Source organism: Onychostruthus taczanowskii, unplaced genomic scaffold (genome assembly GCF_017590055.1).
Source record: "Onychostruthus taczanowskii isolate IOZ18803 unplaced genomic scaffold, ASM1759005v1 scaffold11, whole genome shotgun sequence".
In the NCBI taxonomy this organism is placed as follows: domain Eukaryota; kingdom Metazoa; phylum Chordata; class Aves; order Passeriformes; family Passeridae; genus Onychostruthus; species Onychostruthus taczanowskii.
Window position 1 is genome coordinate 1,362,431 of NW_024497629.1, and position 20,658 is coordinate 1,383,088.

The 20,658-nt window shown below is 37.0% G+C and overlaps 1 protein-coding gene across 3 annotated transcripts in view; it reads left to right on the top strand.

Moving 5' to 3' along the window:
* ATAD2B (ATPase family AAA domain containing 2B) overlaps positions 1–20,658 on the top strand; it is a 71,312-nt gene that overhangs the window by 22,314 nt on the left and 28,340 nt on the right. For all 3 annotated transcript variants that reach the window (XM_041421667.1, XM_041421660.1, XM_041421652.1), the window contains exons 8-18: positions 965–1,040; positions 2,815–2,913; positions 3,829–3,940; positions 4,378–4,493; positions 5,297–5,471; positions 6,258–6,346; positions 7,107–7,266; positions 8,215–8,305; positions 14,144–14,455; positions 18,176–18,308; positions 20,233–20,419. In XM_041421667.1, coding sequence (XP_041277601.1) covers positions 965–1,040; positions 2,815–2,913; positions 3,829–3,940; positions 4,378–4,493; positions 5,297–5,471; positions 6,258–6,346; positions 7,107–7,266; positions 8,215–8,305; positions 14,144–14,455; positions 18,176–18,308; positions 20,233–20,419 — 1,550 coding nt within the window. The remainder of the gene's footprint in view (positions 1–964; positions 1,041–2,814; positions 2,914–3,828; positions 3,941–4,377; positions 4,494–5,296; positions 5,472–6,257; positions 6,347–7,106; positions 7,267–8,214; positions 8,306–14,143; positions 14,456–18,175; positions 18,309–20,232; positions 20,420–20,658) is intronic.

Genomic DNA, 20,658 nt, shown 5'->3' on the forward strand with positions numbered 1-20,658 from the left:
GATGGCTGTTTCTCACCCCGACAGAGTAACAGGGATGCAGCACTGTGTGATTTCCACCCTGACCTCTTGTGGTTCACCATGTGGATGGGACTGCTGGGACACAGTCTGTCAGTTTGTCAGTGGTATTGCTGCCTCACTGGGCTCTGCAAATACCACCCTGTGCTGGGCTCAGGGTTGGGGGTGAACGAGATTAAGGTTAAGAAATACTTGGCAGAAAGTAATCTAATAAATTAGGTGATTACATAGGAAAAATAGTTATTGTTATGCCTGCTTCTCTTCTTGAGTGGTAAGCCTAATTCATAACTGTGCATAAATGGCATAGCAGCAGTTATCACAAATGAGAAATCTCAGGTATTTTGGTGGTCATATAGTCCAACTGCCTGGCCACTTCAGGTCTGTCAAAAAGCACGTTATTCAGGTCATTGCCCAAATGCCTCTTAAGACAGGTTTGGGGCATCAGCCACTTCTTTGGAAGCCTTTTGCAGTGTTGGTCCACCCTCTCAGTAAAGAAATGCTTCTTCCTGTCAAGTCTGAGTTTCCCTGATGTAACTTTGAACCATTTCTGCAAGTGAGAGGATCATAGAGTTTGATTTCTTTGATAGAGAACTGCTGTGGATTATTTGTTCAGAGAAATTTCAAGACATCCCATATTATCAGCTATGAATAGGTTTCTGTATGGACTTTAATGCCCTGCAAATAAACTCAAAATGCTAGTGCCCTGGTTGAGTTGCATTCTGTGCCATGACAGACACAGCTCCAGTAATTTGGGGAAGGTGAGGATGGAATTCCCTTGCCTGCATCAAGCCAAGTACAGTGATAGTGACAAAGCCCCCTGCCCAGTTCTTTAATTTAAGCTTTTAGAGAAACTAGTGATAGAGATAACCATATTGATGAAGATTGATAATCCAGCACTTCTGTGCTGCATTAAGATTAGTTTGTTATTCTTTTGTAATTGATGTTACAGTGCCAGCTCATCAAAAAAAGAGAGAAAATGCGCTCTTTGATATTCACAGATCTCCTGCAAGAAGAAGCCATATCAGGTAAATGTCAGTCTTTTGGTGTGTAATTGTTTGCTTTCCTTTAGTACATTTTGGTAGCTTTTGATTTTCAAACCATTCTTGAGTGAGTTGCACAGTTCATTCTTGCATGTGAGTGGGTCTTGAATTGTATCCTGGATTCAGACCCTGATTGGCATCCAGACAGGAGTGTCATGGCACTGTCTAAACCTACTAGAAGCTTTGTGCTACACAGAATGGAAACAGGTGTGCTACAAGTACTGGAAGGAATTCTGCATGGCACACTATAGCTTTCTCTATAAGGCCATATATTAAATATTTAAATCCAATGCATCAGTTTAACAAATATTCCCTTTCTGTTTTATAGAACTGAGCAAAGCAGGTTAATGTTTTTTGTTTTCTTTCTGTTCAAATTTCATGCAAGAATTTTCAACAATTTAATAAAATATTTAGCAAGCATAATTTTTGACTCTTATGTTTTGTGTCAAAGAAGTCTGGAATGTATCAAGTTGTCTTGGAAACTGTCGGTAGGCTCTATGTAACAAAACAGATGAGATTACAGCTTTAACATTTTTTAAAAAATAAACTTACTCAAAGCTTCAGAAAGACAAATCTGTCCATGAACAGAATCCAAGTCAATGAGTTCTAGTCATAGCTGAAACTCTTGTCTTACTGCTCAATTTAATGGCATAGTGAAAATACATAAAGTAAATAAAGTCATAGCTGAATCTTAGGATTCTAAAGTTTCTTTGTAATACAGATAAGAGTTGGTGGTTTGTTTTTTCTCCTTGAAGAGCATATGGCATTTTTTTTGGGTAATCTCTGGATTTGTACTTATACTTACTATTCATACGTGAAGAGTGTGAAAGTTATTATCCTTTTGGTTTTAGCCTGCTCATTACTTGGCCCTCATTTTATCCCATCTTGTCATAAGAAATCTTCCCAATTGCTTGATATTCTCTATGATATATTTTGAAATGTATCTCATTTTTGGTCACTGAACAGTAAAATTGATAGACCATGTTATCCATTGGCAAAAATTCAGTGCATTATCATGTTCCTACGAATAATGCAGCTTGCTATATTCACTTAAAATCCAAGACTTTTTACTAGTAACCAACTTCTTAATGCAAAATTTGCTGAATATTTCAACTAATATCAAACTCAAGACCTTTTTGTACAGAAGATTTAACGTACATTCTCTAATATTTCTGAAATACTCCTTTTTGTGTAATACTGTGATACTAAAATAAGAAATGGTTCATTCAGACTTTGGATAGTAATTTTACTTGGATTCAGATCAGAAGTGCAGGTGTTTCGAGAGCCTGTTGTGCTATTCAGAATTAATAACCTTGTAAAAAGAGATTACATACTTTGTGAAGTATGGATTTTTTTCAAAGAATATGTAAAGGAAGCATCAGACTGAGTAAGGAGACTTTGGTATGTCTGTTATGTTAGAGGTGGCTAAAGTAGTTGGACTTTTTCTTAAGTACAATTGTAGCTTATTGACTGAATATTCAAATCACATTGCTGGGGTAGCATGGACTGGACCACACATGTTATGGGGCTCTGCTGTTCTAGTAATGTTCATGTTGAATTCGGATGATCACTGTGGCAGTAAGAGCTATTGTTTCCCTCTCAGATTATTTTGGTACTTGACGAAGCTAGAATTTGTATGCATCTCAAACCTGAACAATACTGTACTTGCCATTTCAGTTTCATTTTTATAGAAGTACCAAAACATGCCATTCTACTGCAAAAAAGACTGAGCTTTCTGTTTGTTTTGCCACTTCAATAGGAGAAAGAAGCATGCCATTCACAGCAGCGATACAACCTCTTCAGATGAAGAACGTTTTGAAAGAAGAAAATCTAAAAGCATAGCCAGAGCAAGAAATAGGTATCAAAACATCCTTGGTCTTTAGAATGGTTTGATTTTATTATTTATGAGGAAACAAGCAGAACTAGTCTATAATGTTTTATGAGTTCTGCAGACTTTTGATTCTGCTGGTAGGTGCCTGCAGATGTGGTTTAGGAGGAGTGCTGGTTATATATTAATACAGGTTTTGGAGTCTTATGAGTAGATAATTAATAATAGTGATAAAAAGATGGAAATACAAGAGTAGCTGTTTGATTCAGTTGGGTTATAAAAATCAGCTCCTCTTGGTTAAAATATCATTGGTGTAACTTCGTCCTAACTAATTCAGTTGTACTCCCAGCTCTTCCCTCGTCCTCTTGTGTAACAGTTCATGCATTCTAAACACCCAGTGCACATTTTTTTGACCTTACATATATTTAGCAGTAATCTAAAAGTGGAAGATCTTTAAGTAAATTTATTCACTCATACTAGGTAGGAAAATTCTACAGGAAAAAAGTTCCCTCATCTTTTTTCAATCTCCTCCTGTCTGCCATGTTGTTCCCTTTCCATCACAGGGAATTCAAGCAACGTACAGTGACCAGAAGTGTAGTTCTGAGTGTAACCTATGTCTTACTAGTACCTTTCTTCCTCCATTTAACTATGTGTTGGCCTGATGTAGTATCTGTGTAGAGAAGGAAATATTGTTTCTTCTGTGTTCGATCAAAATAACCTATCCAGCCTAGTTCTTCAGATTGAAATATATGTATGCATGTATAAATGTTAAGGAACTTTCAGATATATGACCACACAGCTACTACAGAAAAGAAGATTAGTTTTGTTTACCAATTGGGAAGGTTATCTCTTTATGTAGTAAAAGGTGTTTAATCTCTTGTTTCTTCACCTGCGAGCAATGAAAGCAGAACAGTATTTATTTGGTGTTTGTTTATTGTTGAACAGGTGCTTGCCTTTAAACTTCAGAGCAGAAGACTTAGCTAGTGGAATCCTTCGAGAACGTGTGAAAGTTGGGGCGAGTTTGGCTGATGTTGACCCAATGATTGTCGATAAATCGGTAGGTTTTGTTAGAACTTTTTATCTTCCTTCCCTGAATTGTGCACAAGCAGAATTCTCCACAGCCTCTTACTGAAGTTGAAGTTAAGTCATAAAAAAAGCTCACTGATTTATTTTTTAAAAATTTTATTTTATTGTTGCCAAAGCTTTTGTGTACTTATTACTTTGCGCTACAAAGCATTTGCTCTGGAACTTAGGCTGGATCTCTGTAGCTGTCCAGGCAGCCCTGGCACAGTTAACTTGCAAACCAGATAAGCCTCATGTGGGTAGTCAAGAGTTGACTCTCTCAACTGGTTTTTTCACACTTTCAAAATTCAGGGAAATCCTGTTGATCAATGCAATGTTTTTTCTAATTTGTTTTCAAATGTTTTATAAGTAAAGGTGCTTTTGTAGAAAGCTGTTACAATATAAACTTAATATGGTTTCTTTTTTCCTAAGGTGTGTTTTGATAGTATAGGGGGATTGAGCCATCATATCCTTGCACTTAAGGAAATGGTAGTGTTTCCTCTTCTCTATCCAGAAATATTTGAAAAATTCAAAATTCAGCCACCAAGGTAGGTGTATTTACTGTCACTGTTGAATTTTTTTATTAAGCTCTGAAAAACTGAAAACACATAGGAGGTTGATTCTTTCCCTGAAGTATTTTACTCAAATAGAGTAAAATAAGTTCAAATAGATTTATGTGTTTGCTACCCCACTTGTCTATCAGAATATGTAATAAGCAGGTTGAAGAATTAATAAAATATAGTGTATTTTACTTGTGGGAGGAAGGTTAACTTTGTGATTTGGTTAAAGAAAGAATTCGGATGTCTTTTATTGTAAAATACTTAATAACATAATGCCTTTTTTCCCATTATGTTATTAAATATTTTACTGGATCAAGCAAAATGCTGATGTTTCTCTCAATAATATTATACTGGGATTATAATATTTAATAATGAGGCATCTTGGTATGTGATTTAAATGGGTACATGGTGTCTAAGTCAATGGAAAAATTGGGGGTATTTTTGTCACTTAATTACTTCATCCCAAAGTAGCAAATATTGATTAAGTTATTACTTAAAATCTAATACTTGAAGAGGTGGTGTAGAAGAATCCTTTGGAAACTTAATATGCCTTTGATTAATGTTCTCTACAAATCAAAGTTTTACTGAATTGAAAGCATAAAATAGACTTAGATTTTATGAAGTCCTGTTGATACTATAGCATGTTAATAATACAATACTACTACAATATAAAAATAGGAGATCTTAAGTCATTCTTCTCCAGGCTCCCTGTCTTCATTATAAAATTTGACTTGGAGTTTTTCAGGAGACATAAAATAAGTTTGTGACTGTGTTGATCCATTTATCTTCAGGGGCTGTTTATTCTATGGTCCTCCTGGAACAGGTAAAACCTTGGTAGCTAGAGCTCTAGCTAATGAATGCAGTCAAGGAGACAAAAAGGTGGCTTTCTTTATGAGGAAAGGAGCAGACTGTCTCAGTAAGTGGGTTGGTGAATCTGAACGTCAGCTTCGACTCCTTTTTGATCAGGTTAGAAGAAAATACATTTTTCTCAATATCATTTCTCTGTATGTTGTGTTTTGTGGTTTAGGTAGCCAAAGGTATTTCCAATTCAAACTAAATAACTGTACATTTTTGTAAATTAAGTAGGATTTTACCAAATGGCATATTTAGATTAAAAGAACAGGGGAATGCTGACAATAGCTTTTCTTACTCTGGAAACTCAGAGGAAGAAGTCTCTTGATTTGTTTATTAATGAAGCAAAGTAGTTTGGGTAAAACTTGGGGAAAAAATAATCTGTCAGTGAGTTTGAGTTTGACTGACATGTTCAAGATAAATGCTACAGCGGAAAGTGCATGATTGCCTTGGTTGTGTGTCTGTTTTAGTGTTCTTTTTTGGCTTAGAAGAGATTGGTGAGAACAGAGAGTCACACAAAGCAGTAAAATGCAGTAGCTCAAAGAAAAGTAGTTGTCAGATAGAGATGTCTAAACAAACAGATTATGATCAGATAAGATAATGTTTTCTGTAAGGGAGTGTAAGGTGTTTTTGTCTTTAACCTGTCCAGCGCACAGTAAAACTGGTACAGTGGTGCCATCTTGCTTACTCGAAGTAGACTGCACTTTGCTTTGCTTTGAAACACTGCTGGAGTTGGAAATACAGTTTTCATTTCAGACTTTACACTTTCTAACATAGGTGTCTCAATAAATGTGTTAGTTTAGCATGTTAATGCTTTCTTGTGAAACAAGTGTTCAGTGTTGATGGATAAATTAGGAATTAACTGTGAATTCAATTTTTGTTTTGTTTATTGCATACCAGGCATACTTGATGAGACCCTCTATAATCTTTTTTGATGAAATAGATGGTTTGGCTCCAGTTCGTTCTAGCAGACAAGATCAGATTCACAGGTAATATTTCTTCTATGCTGCCATTATATTGGTGTAGGGTACGTTACCTTGGTAAACTCTTAAATGTAATTTTTTCTCATTTCACAGGAAAGGTTTTTACTTCTTCTGAAGCCCACTTACACTAGAAAGGACAGATTGGTTTTTGGTGTTGAAAGTCATCTTTTCAGTCCTTCAGGCAAACTGTAATTTGCTGGGAATTGAATTGCAGTGACAATTACCCTTCAGCCACATTATTAACTACAAGATTTCCACAGCCATTCCTTGATTTGCTGTTTTGTGCTGTAAACAGATGGTTACCAGCCCAATAGAATAACCAGTTGAAAAAATGGTGTTCTAGCATGATGAATTGTACAATGAGCTGAGCTCACCTGTGATTTTTATTCTTAATGGTGTGATGTACAAACATATCTTCTGTTGCTATCTTGTCATTCTTTAGAACATTTCTTACAACAGTTTGCTGTTGGGTGAAAATTTTCGTGGCTGCTTTTGATCTCAGTTTTGCTGTGCTCTGTATGGCACCACACTTGTACCTGTCATTCCATAGGTGGTGGTATTTATGTGTCCATGTCCCTCCACTCTGCTGAGAGAAATTTGGGGCCAGCAGAGCAGGAGGCCAGTGGTACTTACAAGACTTGAAACTGTTATGCACCTGTTTGTAGTTTAGCTTTGTTCTTTTGAATGTATTAATGTTGCATTTGTAAATGCAGAAGTTCTTGCACAGTGTTTCTTACACTTTCTTATTCTGAAAACTCTCTTGTAGCTCTATAGTGTCTACTCTTCTTGCCCTCATGGATGGACTGGATAATAGAGGTGAAATAGTTGTAATTGGTGCTACAAACAGACTGGATTCTATAGATCCTGCACTCAGGAGACCTGGTCGCTTTGACAGGGAATTTCTTTTCAACTTGCCTGACAAGAAGGTAAAACCTTGAAAGGAGATTTATTGATAAGTATCTTTAGTATACTAAACTTTTGAATGCCTGACAGCCAAGCTTATGAAATAAAATTATTCATTCTTGCTTGTAAGAATGTTTCATTTAGGAAGGGAAGACATTTTTAGTACAAACAGATGGTATACATAAAGTTGTATTGAGCTTCAGATCTTCAGGATATAGCTAAAACTAAACAGAGGTAAATTATTCACAATAAGCTGAATTGCTTATCTCCACACTATGGATTTGTATAATGAACCCGAACTATTTGTGCGCTTGAAACTTATGGTAAGACAAAATAACTTTAAATTTTGTAGAATTCTAAGCATGTAAAAAATGTAGATGCACAGCCAGGCATTACAACGTTGGCAACAGGAACATTTCAGTTCCTTTTTCTAAACTTACATAAACTCAGCCATAATATTTCATGAATTTATACCTAAAATTAAATGTGTTTTGTATATGGACAGATTTATTTAGATTCTATAGAACTTTTTGCTGGAATTGTTTGGGATTTATGTGTCTGTGCTGTGCTACTCAATCTATTGGTGAGGCCTTTGACAGTAGAACCTATTGCTCATAGGTGCAGTAATTAAAAATTAAATAATAAAACTATGATAATTCCTAATAGAACTTGAGTTTTGATCAGTTTATGTATAATAATGTTGATGAAACAGAAATTAAAATGTATAACTTTTGAAAAAAGTACTGCTTATATATGAAACAAAAAAGAAGGAAAAAGCTTTGTTGTTGAAAGATTCTGGAGTGCTAAGTTCTATTTTATGTGTCTCAGTTATATGCCAAAAGCAGGTAAAGTAACTATAGAATCACATGAATAAAGAATATTTTTTTTCTATGGTATGGATTTGACTTGCTAGTCTTTTAATCTCATTTTCTTTTTCTTTTTTCTTTCTTCTTTTTTTTTTTTTTAATCAGGCACGAAAGCACATTTTGCAAATTCATACCAGGGATTGGAACCCCAAATTGTCAGATCCTTTCTTAGGAGAACTGGCTGAAAAATGTGTTGGTGAGTGTTATGCTGTTAGTACTTTTACTGTAGAGGCTTTCTCTTCTGTGTAAAACTTCGAAGGTATGTTAAATGTATCAAGATTTTCTTATCTCTGCCTTTCTAAACTTCTGTACTTTGAACAACACTCTTTTTGTAGTAACAAATATCTTTCTGTCTTTCTAAAACACAAAATGAGTAGCTAGTAGTCATTTGAAAATACAACCATGTTTCCTTTCTGTGATGTCACTGTCCTTATATAAGATGCATACCCTTAAAGAGAAGCAAAATGAAGTTGGAATTGGAATCTTTAGGTACACTTCCCATTAAATTGGTAAATTGCAAAAGAGTTAGGTAGACTTGGGGTTTTTTCTGCCTACTTACTGAGAAAAAAAATTAGTACTTGTGTGTGGAGTTTTTGTTTTTTGTTTGTTTTTCACTGACTGGCATGCTCTCTTCTGACATAAATCCAACAAACTAACCAGCCTTTCTAAAGATGAATTTTTTTTCCAGATTGCTAGCACAGAACAACCTCAAAGTGTAGACATAGGTAGGGGAGAAAAAAAGCACTGCAACATGGATACATTAAATACACTTTTAGAGCTCGCAAAGACCTGCTGTGCTCAATGGAGGTTGGTTGTTCAAGATAAGTCTGCTGTTTAAATCTAATCAGAAATAAACCTAAATATTTGTAGAGTGAATTTAACAGAGGAAATGGTCCTAAAGCACATACCACAATATCTTCTCAACAACTTGTCATGCAAAGATACATCCTCTGTCAGTCATCTGCTTGGACGAGCACTGAAGTTCTCAGAAAAAGAGCAGTCTCAAATATCTGTGCTTTGGAATCCATCATCAGGGAATCTAAGAGCTTTAAACTGAACGTCAGTCCATTCAGTCAGCTGCAGTACATCCGAATTATCCTCTTCATCTGCAGGGACACCTCTCATCGAAGCAGCATCCCTCCGCTTTTGATGCACAAAGACCTCAACATCTTCTGGTGAGGAGAAAACGTAACTATCCAGCAAACTCCAGTTTAAGCTTTGCCGGGTATAACACAGCACGCGGCAAACCCGTTTCATGTAAATTCTGCTTGAATTACGAAAACGTGTGGTGCTGCTTAGTGGGAGAGAGGGGAATAGGTGGGAAAAAACCACAGATGTTTCTTTAAAAATTCACTGTATTTTTTCATTGAGAATACAGTATTTTAAACTTTCAGACAGTAGGGAAAGCCATTTGTACATTTGCCTGGAAGACATTCTTTGTGCTCCATAAAACCTGTCAGTTCTGTGGAAGTCAGCTAACAACAAGAAACACCCTTTTCTGTTTTCCTTCGCTTTCCTGCTCTCCAGCTACTGTACACTTGACTGTCTGCAGTCTCTATCTTGGAATTTAAGTGTTTCCATACATCCAAGAAGAAAGTCTTGGAAGTATTACAAAGTCTTTTCAAAACAGCTGAAGTAAGACTGGTGTATCTTCTTCACCTTGAGAGTGCCTCATTGTTTCTGTGTGTGAAATCTGAAACAAAGATTTAAACAGACTTTTCCAGATTCTTTGGGGCCATTACCAATGGAACTCATTGGCACACATGTATGTCTGAGATATAGTTTATACCAGTCTGATATTTCTCTTGTGCACAGGTTTTGTTTAAAAACAACCGACCAACTTTCCCCCCCAAAAAAACAACACCCCCTCTTCCTCAGGTAATAGACTTGGCAGGGTTTTGGCACAGCATGGTTGATACCTCTCTCCAGTTCAGCAGACTTGGCAACACTTTAACTCCAAGCTTTTGGATCCTAATGAAGAAAACTGCTGAAATACTCCCAGAACAAGTGCCTTTGGGGAAGCAGGTGTATGTGCGACTCAGAACTTCTTATGATCCAGGGTTGGAATTAGAAGGAAATTTGAAGGGAAAAGCCCCAGCACTTGCAAAAAATAGGTTATTTCCTGAGGGTTGATTTTTGTCTCAGGTGTTATGGATTACAATCTTTTAGTGGATTGCTGTGTATGTGAGAATTCAAGACTCCACTTCCCTGAATGACCTCATGACTGCAGTGTGCGTGAGACGAAGTGAAGCAGCTTGGGGAGAGCGCAGCATTGCTCAGAAGACCACACACTTATGTCTTCTTAGTACTTTCAGTAAACACACATAATTACTGTGTTTTTTCTCTTTACTGGAGATGGGTCCCAGATATTCTTAACTTTATAAATCCTTTCTTATCTCTCATGCTTATTCCCTTGTTTGGAATGGTAACTTTCTGTAGCTAGAGAGACTTACCTACAAACTCAGTGTTGCAGGAAACGAAAAATACTAGCAACTGAAAAAGTGTGAATTCCTCCATCTGGCATTTTGCAGATGAATCTTTTTACAATGTAGTAAGGGTTATTTAAATTATGTTATTAAATAGAATTATAAAGAAACAAACTATTATGCTGAAGATGCTTGTTAAAAATATTCTGTGCTTATTATTGCAGGAGTGTTTTGTGGCAAAATGATACCATTTAGATTTTTCTTTCCCATCTCCATGTAATGATGGTGGGGGAGATTTTGGCATTAGCATTCCTGTTTTTCACAATTCTTTAAAATAAACCTTGTAGTTACTTTTCATCTCTGTCATCATGCTGAGTTGTTTGCTCACTCTCTTCCCCTGCAGTAATTTTGAGAGTTTTGTAGGGAGTTGCACAATATAAAGTGGAAGAAGTGTTTAAAATTGTTCATCTAAATGCTTCACCCCATTCAGTAGCACTTTGTTCTGGGGTTTAGGGGTGGATTTTAGGCAGAAAAAAAAATTTAAAGAGGGCACAGTTTCTGCACAGTAGAAGTGGCTGGAAAATTTTGGTGATCTAAGTGCATTCTTTGGAAACCTGCATAGGGATCCACTTGTTTGCTGTCCTGCTCTTTGAAAGTTGTAGTTCAGAAATGTTCAGCAGAGTTTGATGGTGCTGGGAAGAAGAAAATGGGCTACTTGACAGGAATCCTCATTTTGTTCTAAGTTGAGGTGTGCCAGTACTTTTTGCTTGACAAATTCAACATCTTTCCTGAGATGCTTCAAAAATGGAAGCAAATGCACTGAACCCTGAGTTTATATTGCAGTGTCAATTTGGGTAAAATCTGCATCAGGTTATTTACTGTTGGCATGATACATTTTATTTTGTTTTGACAGTACTTCACTTATATTTTTCTTCTGCTTAATCAGTGTGCATTTTCTTCTTAGCAATAAAAAGCTCTTTAATGTTTCTCAAGGTACAGGATTTTTGCAGTTTTCTTGTCACTGAAATGGATGTACAGGATGCACAGGAGAGTCCCTCAAAAAGAGACACCAATTATTAGTCTTCAAATGTAATTGCTCCAGAGAAATGAGAGGTAGAAATGGAGACTAATTGTGTATCTGATCACCTGAGAATTTAATTTTAAAAATAGGCTACAGGCTATTATTTCCTAATTTTGCAATTCTTTGGAGATGTACAAGCGGTGATTAAAATGACTATTAGAAAGTGATGTTACAGCATTTGTTAATAGAAAAGTTGGGAAGGATCTGGCTCCTGAGCTGCTGAATCTTTCCACAAAGATACTAAACTAGTTCTAAGGTGACAGACATTCAGGGTGCTGCACATCTTCAGCACATCTTTGATTTAAGCTTTGGTGTAGTGCTCCCCTCACTAATTTTTTGTTTAATCTAGTGTGGTTTTTGGATGAAAAGTGGACCAATTTAAATGGGAGCGTGGTATCTGATACCTAAAGAACAATGCAAAATTTAGAACCCTGGTTTTCTTTCTCTGATGCACCTGTAGATACTGTCTAATAGTTTCACGTGGTTGCAGTATGCCAGTATAGTTTGAATTTCATGTTAAATGAAAGTTGAAAAACCCTAAATAACATAACTTCAGTGCTGAAAACAATTAGTTGTCTATTGATTAATATAGTGGATATATCTGAACATATTTGAAATGTATTCTGTATTTATTTAAAGGTAACTTGGGAATGTGAATTGCTATATACGTTTTAGGTAACAGTCATGGTGTGGACTCACCAAATTTATACAATAGTAGCTACTGATCTTTTTAAAAAATTGTAAAGCTTGGTTTAATAATTACAGGAATTATCCAATATTTATGGTGATTGTCAATCTGGCTTTATTTTTGTTTTTCTTTTTTTTAATTATTTTCAAGTATATATAAGAAAGGTGCAGTTTGAAGTCTCATCCAATTTATGTCACCTTTATAGCTGTAAAGTGTGTATCTTTTATTATTATCCCCCAAATTACTATATCTGAACGATGGGGATTGAAAAGTGTCTACAGTCTTCCATATTAATTGCTTCCTTTTTTATTTCTAAACACTGTATAGAATCAGCTTTGTTTCTTATTGCTGTATGGATCTTGTAAAAATATACGTGCCAGGAGCACTGATACAACATCAGAGGCTAAAGAGAGAGAAGCAAGGAGGCCTCAATTCTGCAACTTGGTGCTGCCAAAAGACCAATCATAGAATCACAGAATGTTTTGGGTTGGGAGGGACCTTAAAGCTCTTCTCATTCCAGTCCCTTGCCATGGACAGTGACCCCTTCCACTATCCCAGGTCACTCAGAGCTGCATCCAGCCTGGCCTTGGACACTTGCAAGGATGGGACACCCACAGCCTCTTTGGACAGCCAGTTCAAGTGCATTACAGTAGAGAATTTCTTCCTAATATCCAATCTAAACCTGCCCTCCTTGGTTTTAATACAAAAATAGAGTAGAAAAAATACAAGTAATGTAAGACTTCATGCGGAGGAGGAAGTCTGGTAAAAAAACAGTTGAATGAGAATAGTTTTAACTGAAGAATTGATTAATTACTTTCTATAAACACTTCATTACAAACCCATGAACTTTTATATGGCAGTACCTCAGTGCAGCACATTTTCCTATAGTGACTCTAATTCTCTAAATTACTTTTCTCCCTGGAATACTGTCTACAGTTTTTGAAAGATGGAGCTATGGTGCCTCAAAATACAGGGGCATATTAAGGTGTCTTGCTGAGAGAGATGGAAAAACTTGAAATCTAATTTCTAGCTCTGGGGAACACCCCCAAACCATTAGTACTGCAAAAGACTCAGAGGAATTAAGTCTCTCTGTATTTCATAATTATCAGATCTGTGTTTTTCACTAATGATGATTAAGCAATTATAGGTAGCCACCTGTAGATACTTATGAAGATAGGCTAAATTAAAATTTTAATGCATTTTAATTTCTACCTTTGGTTATATTAGTAAAGTTATGAAACTCTTAAAAGTTGAAACATTTCTCTTCATAGTAGAAGTTAAGATTTTTCCAAGAATTCAGAGTAATGCTTTTTTTAACAAGAGATTCTATGTCTTCCCTATTCTACTCATGAAACATTTTTCTTTATACTGCTCATTTTCTCAGACTGTAAAAGTTTAAAATTGGTGATGTTCAATGTAACAAAATTACTTTGCTATTAAAGATTATATTCATGTGGAGATATTAAAGGAAAAAAGGAGGAGAGGTACTAGCCTGTTAAAATTGCACACATACGTTAGACAATATCAAGGCAAAAGAAAGAGCAATAACAGACCTATAACCCAGGACTGGAAATACACTATATACCAAATGATATAGTGAAAACTGATGTAATTTTAACTTCCATGTGGAATTAGTTTCTTAGTATATCTGACAAACACGTCTGATTTCTTGATATACAACACTGTCATCAGATTATGACCTGATACCTTTTGGCAGATGCTTTGTGGACCGTGACCATTAAATATTCCTGAATTGTTTTTAGTTGGGTGCATGTTTGATCCAGGTGTGGCACAGCAGTGCTGTTTCATGGGAGGTGTTTGTGTTTCTGTGTGCACTAGGGTACTGTGGAGCTGACATAAAAGCACTTTGCACTGAGGCTGCCTTGATTGCCCTGAGACGCCGCTACCCCCAGATCTACATGAGCAGTCAGAAGCTCCAGCTGGACGTTTCCTCGGTGGTTCTGAGCGCGCAGGATTTCTACCACGCCATGCAGAACATCGTGCCTGCCTCGCAGCGCGCCGTGACGGCCTCGGGCCACGCGCTGTCCCCCGTCATCCGGCCGCTCCTGGAGCGCACCTTCACCAAGCTCCTCGAGGTCCTACACAAAGTGTTCCCTCACGCTGAATTCAGCCAGGGTGACAAAAGTGAAGGTATGGGGGTTGGGTTTTTTTTGCAAATGCTGTTTCAATTTGCAAGTATTTCAGCTTCTCTGCCTAGCCTTAAGTCTGGTGTGTATTTCCTTCAGTATTGTTAGGCTGTAAGTACTATTTGCTTGGATGTTGAATAATTATTTTTGCTGATTCCAAGTTGTTGTAGAATCTTATGACCTGACCTATACAGAGCAAGGTCCCATAGGTGTGAGGGCCATCCATAAGAAGAACTCACAAGTAATTTGCAATTTAAATACAAGAAATTATGGGCATAATTAAAGGTCAGAACAAAAAAAAAAAAAAAAAAGGCGAGACAATGTTGCTGAGTGTAACAGGACCTGCAATTGGTGCTCCTGTCCTCAACAATGGTTAGCTATCCCAAGTCCTTTGCTTACTGGTGGTGCAGAAGCTTTGGGGGGCTCACAGCTCACCAGGTGTTTACCTGAGGTACCTGAGCCTATGTAATGGTCATGTGCTGATTCTAGAAGAAAGTCCTGAGTCTTCCATGTCCTTGAACTGGCCTGGTCCGCTCCTGATCCTCCAAGCTGATTCTGTCAGCTTAGCAAGTAGAGAACTATTTGCTGTTTTGTCAAGTTGGCTTTTTTTGCCAAATTAATGAGTAAAATCAACTCCCTAAGGGTTGGTCAGTGAATGCCAGAAACTTGCTGCAGTGGGAGCAGTGTGGGTGCACCAAGGAAGCAGGGAATAAGAAGGGCTGTGACTGAGTATTTGACTGGCAATGAGTCAATAGGGTTTTTCTATTTTTCAATTCTGGGGTTTTTCTACCCACCTCTTCTCTGAGACATACTTTAATAGTTACCATGGTCATTTCTTGGAAGCTAAATGTTGAACAAGATGCCTTGTGTTTGAGATCTGTTTATTCTGATGTAGTCTACTGTTCTTATCTGGGATCAATCTCACCCCCCAGCTCTGTAAACAGTACTTGGGGTTGTGTGTGGTTAACTTGAAAACAGCCCAGTCATAAAGCAAATCTGTGACAGCCATGACTTTCCTCTCGTTCCTGTTCCAGGGCATGCTTTCAGCCTGCAGCCCAGGCAGCTCAGTCTGATCCTTGTGCTGGCTGCTGCAGTTCTCCAGCCCAGCTGTGCATTTTTGCTCCATCTTTCTGCTTGCTTGAGTACCTCAGGTCCTTTGTTAAACCATTTTAGCCAGAAAACTCATCCAAAAATGATGTATTTATGTGTTTTCTGCTGACTGTGGGGTATCTGGAGGTTTTAACAAGTGTTGGAGTTGGCCAGAGATGGGCCCTGGGAGCACGTGGTGGTGGGTAGAGGGAAATGAGCTGGCTTGCAGCTGCAGTTAGATTCTATTGGAGTTGCTCAGCTGAAAGTTGTTTATGATGCTTAAGTCTCTGTATACTGCTAACCTGTTAGTAGCGCCCAATTTAGAGATTGTCATTCTTGTTGAAGAATCGGTTTAAGTTCAGAATATTTTCTTTGGTTATATTTTTTACATTTGTATTTATTATTGCTCATTACTGCTAACAAATTTAGTTTGGAAGCTAAAGTTGATTTAAATGGTTTTAATAGATAGTTTGTTACTATGAGTATTTTTAAATGTTTGTAGATAATTGATTTTGAAGATGCATGAACTGAGTTTTCTTTTAACATTTCCTTTAGTTTTTTCTTACCCCCTTAAATCCAAGAAGATATTGAATAGCAAGCTTTAATCTTTGTTAAAACCAGAAAAATCCACTTTTAGGTACAATGATTATACATAAATGTAGATTATACAATAGGGCTTCAAATTTTCTTGAATTCAAAGTCAAGTATACATGTTTACAGGTATGCTTGCAATCTGCACTTCACTAAAAATTCCTCTTTCTTGTAATTCAGTGTGTCAGATGCTCGAGCAGAGAATCTGACTCACTGAATTACAAGAAAGAAACTTGATACCAGAAACTTGATGCTTGGAATTCAAAGATGGGCTGCCTTTTAAAATAATTATGTATTTTAGGGAGAGAAAGCTGTGTCCAGTGCATGAGCATAGGACTTACCTATGCCTACATTTGGTATTCTGGAAATTCTGCCCGTTTTAGGGACTGTCTGTTTTAGTGAGCCCAGAGATTGGTCCAGTTGATTTGGAGGTCTCCATCCTTAGCTTAGCTAAATAAACAGCAGCTTCTGTGCCATGTTTTCTTGCTCTGGATTAGCTTTTGGCCACTACTTGGGGTCTGCAAGCCTTTTGCATCTTTGCTCCTGTGGAATGATTGCCAGGTGTGTGACTGCATCACATCTTGACAAGGGATGTGGCAGATCGTCATCCCATGGCAGCAGAATGTCATTCCTGCCCAGCCTACTCTGAATCCGGTTTCTTACATCACACAGCCAGCTAAGGGAACCTTTGTTGTCTCTTAACAGTTTTTCCTGGGACCCTGGGACAGTTTTTCCTGTGGCTTAGATGGCACCTCCATCTGCCACTTAACACTGCCTTGAAGGCGATTCTTTGTCCCATGGTGGTTGTCTGGTCAGTGTGGCAGGACCTGTGCCATTGCCTCATGTAAATCCAACAAGTCATGCAGTGGATTGGGTATTTGAGAATAATACTTGGATCTCTATTTCACACTTTCATTTCACAGCAGTCCCTTTTCTTAAGTGGCTGTGGCCAACTTGAGCTGCTGTTGGGATGTCTGATGGTTGTCCTGGGCACCAGTGCGCTACAGTGACTCTGGGCTGCTCTCAGGAATGCTGCCCATCCTTTGCAGAGCATTTTCTTGCTCAGCAGAGCTGGCCTCTGCAGTGCTCCTGCTGTACAGCTGAGTGGCTGTGGCCATTTTCATCCTATCTCTGGAGACTTCCTTCCCTATGGAAATGGGAACAAGTGCCATGGCATAGGGCAAAAGCAACTCAGCTCCTTTCCTGGGGCAAATAAGATCTTGCAGCAGTTCTTTCCTGTTATGAAATCGCACCAGGTAACTTTTAATCCCATTGCAGCTCTGGGAGCTAATGTCGCTGATTTTCAGCTGTTACCTGGTTGTTCTGTTTTAGTGTCATATTAGCATTTTTGCAGTTTTTTGTCTCTGCAGTGTGTCTTGTGAATATAATGAGTCTTTGAGATTTTTGTTTTTCAAGGTCTTTATAGAAAGTGCTTCAGTTCATTGTGCTACTATATTAGCAAAGGAATTAAAATAGGTAAAGGTATAGTATATGAACATGGAATGCATTGAATTGATTTTGATAAAAAGTAATTTGATACTCTTCAGCAGATTATCAGAGGGTGGAAAGCAATTCTTCATAAACATACATTGTCTAGGTAGTCATGCTGAGAATAATTTTAGAAGAAGTGTACCTGTGAGAATTTGGACACTTGGAACAAGTAAATAATTACAAAATTATATGTAGTCTGAGGAATTACAAATTTTATAGCTTCATCCTTGAAAAAACCTCTAGCTGTGAAATAAACCCGAAGGAAGCATTTCATAACAAGTTAAACTTTTTTGTATTTGAGAAGTTGTTTGGCTTGATTGTTAAAAAAAAATTGTAATTATGATTAGACTTCTACAGTATTTAATTTGTTTTGGTTTTTGAAGTAATAAGTACTTATTATTCTGAAGGCTGATACTTAGACAGTTTTAACTAATTTCTTCTACATTTGAAGATTTATTATAACTGACACAAAGAAAATTGTAATATCTTGTCTTGCTTGTTGTACTTGTACTTAGAAGTGATAAAGTTCTAATTAATACATCTCTTGGAACAGATGTACCAAGTCTAATATTAGATGATAGTGAAGATGAGAATGCTTCATCAATTTTTGAGACGAGCTGTCACTCAGGATCACCAAAGAAACAGTCATCAGCTGCTATACATAAACCCTACCTTCATTTTACAATGTGAGTGTTTCTCTAAATGCATATAATTAGATAGATAAACCCAGGAGATTCTTGCATCTGGAGAGCTAAAAAAGTTGTTCTTTTTGCTTTGGGTGGCAGTGGTGTTCTTGTAATGGAAACATGTAAGTGTGCAGACAGGAGTTTTAGATATGGGGGTGTTCTTGGGAAAGGCCACATCCTACACACTGGAATCAGAAATGTTTTTCAATATGTAGATTAGGAGTAAAGATGCTTACAGCAATTTTCAGTTTTAACAAACTACTTTATGTGAAAGATTAAGAACTGAAAAGAGATGTATGTGGGAATATTTTGAAGGGATTTTTGTATGCTTTTTTTGGTCCAGAGTACGGATGAGCTTCTCTGTATGCAGCTTTTTGGAAGCATCATGTATAATGGTTGTATTCAGCATTTCTAATGTGCTTTTTTCATTGTTTTTCATGGGAATTTCAGGAAAACAGGAATTTAGAAAATATGTGTGAAGTATGGATGAATGTTTCCTGTATAAATTGGCTACAGTAATTAACAATAATTAACATTTCTTGATTTTGTGTTAAGAATAGTTTTAGACTACTTTATGTGGTAGTTTCTGCAGAGAGCTTGCTGAATAAAGAAAATGAAGCTAGAAAAAATGTTCATTAGTGGCACTGTTTAGTAGAGCCATCTTGTGGAAAACTGCTAAAATTTTTTTTGCTGAATAATAATGCCAGAACAGAATTTGTGGATATCTAAGCTTAAAAATAAGGATTAAAGTTCAAAGAGTTGGAGGGACATAGTTAAGTATTCTAATGCCAAATTTAAGCTTTTGTTGTTGGGGACGGGGAAGCCACCCAAAACAACAGTATATATTTGTGTGGATATGTGTCTTTAAATAAAAGAATTTCAAGACTGTGTTTATTTTTGCAAAGTATGTAAGCCTCTCTTAGTCTGTTTTCTGAGCATTTCTGATTGTTACCTGTGTGTGTAACCACCACCACCAGAACTGAAAGCTAAAGGTCAGCAATGTTCATTGCTGTCCCAAAATGTTTAACATGAAGTAATACCAACAAGTCTTGTTCCACTGCCTGAGTTCATTGATGGGCAGATAGAAATGCCTTAATGAGAGAAAATGCAAATTAATTAAAAAATTTCTGTTTTTATAATCAGTTTTCTATAAATGGAAAAGACTTTTAATGGAAAAACTTAATGCATTTTTTTTCTTCAGGTATCATTTGTCCATAAAATTGGGCAAAAACACCCAAGAGAAAGAAACAAACACAAAATCCCAAAACCCCTTCTATGGGCTTAGAGTTTCTTCTTAACCACAAAAAACCAAAAAATAAATTTACCTTTGTGGTTTTTCTTTGAAGTCTTCCTTCTGTCCAGAAGTCTCCTGACTAGAAATGTACAAATAGGCTAAAATACATGATGCATAGTGATGTTATTCAACCCTACTTCATCTCCTTTTTCTTAAACAAGTGAACTATTGAAATGTTCATTGGTTCTTGAAAATCTTGGGCAGCACTTAAGGGATGAAAGGATTGACCTGGGATTCCTGAGGCTACTGAAGAGATGCATTAGTAGTTAGGAGTGAACTAGAATTATTAAATAGCTGTCTTTACTGGATGTTCAGTAAGTCCTTTTATGTGATCAAGGAATTAGTTTTAAATAAACTGGTTATAATGAAAATTGTAATGAATTTAATATATGCATAGCTTCCCACATATGAGTTTGAATTAAATGGTTGTGAAACCAAAGATAAGAGAAATCTGGAGTTATTGGCACCTGAAGCAGTATTCGGGGTAGTCAGGTTAGTTGATCTTTTTAGTCTGTTGTAGGAAGCTATTACCCATTACTGAAAGTCTTACAGATTCTAAAATATCTCCTATATATCCATCTGTTGATAACACTAGTATGTTAATTGGCTGTTGTAACTATTCTGTTGCAGGTCAGCTTATCACCAGCCAACCTCTTACAGACCGAGATTACTGCTCTCCGGGGAAAGAGGTTCAGGTCAGACTTCGCACCTTGCTCCAGCACTATTGCACACCCTGGAAAAATTCTCCGTACACAGGCTGGACCTGCCAGCTCTTTATTCAGTCAGTGCCAAAACACCTGAGGAGTCATGTGCACAGGTGATGTTTCAGATTCCCTTGTAATGAGTCAATTATGTAATTCTGGTTGTATCAGTATAAAGGCAGCCAGCTGGAATGTAACTTGAAGTCCAGGTTTTCATAGCTTCCTTCTATTTTCCTGTTTAAAGTAAAGAAGTCTCTAGAGGGTGATGGACATCTCTCTAGTGACTAGTGAATGTAATTACATTTTTAACCTGCTCCCTCATCACATACCTAGTGCTAAGTAAGTTTAATTTTGG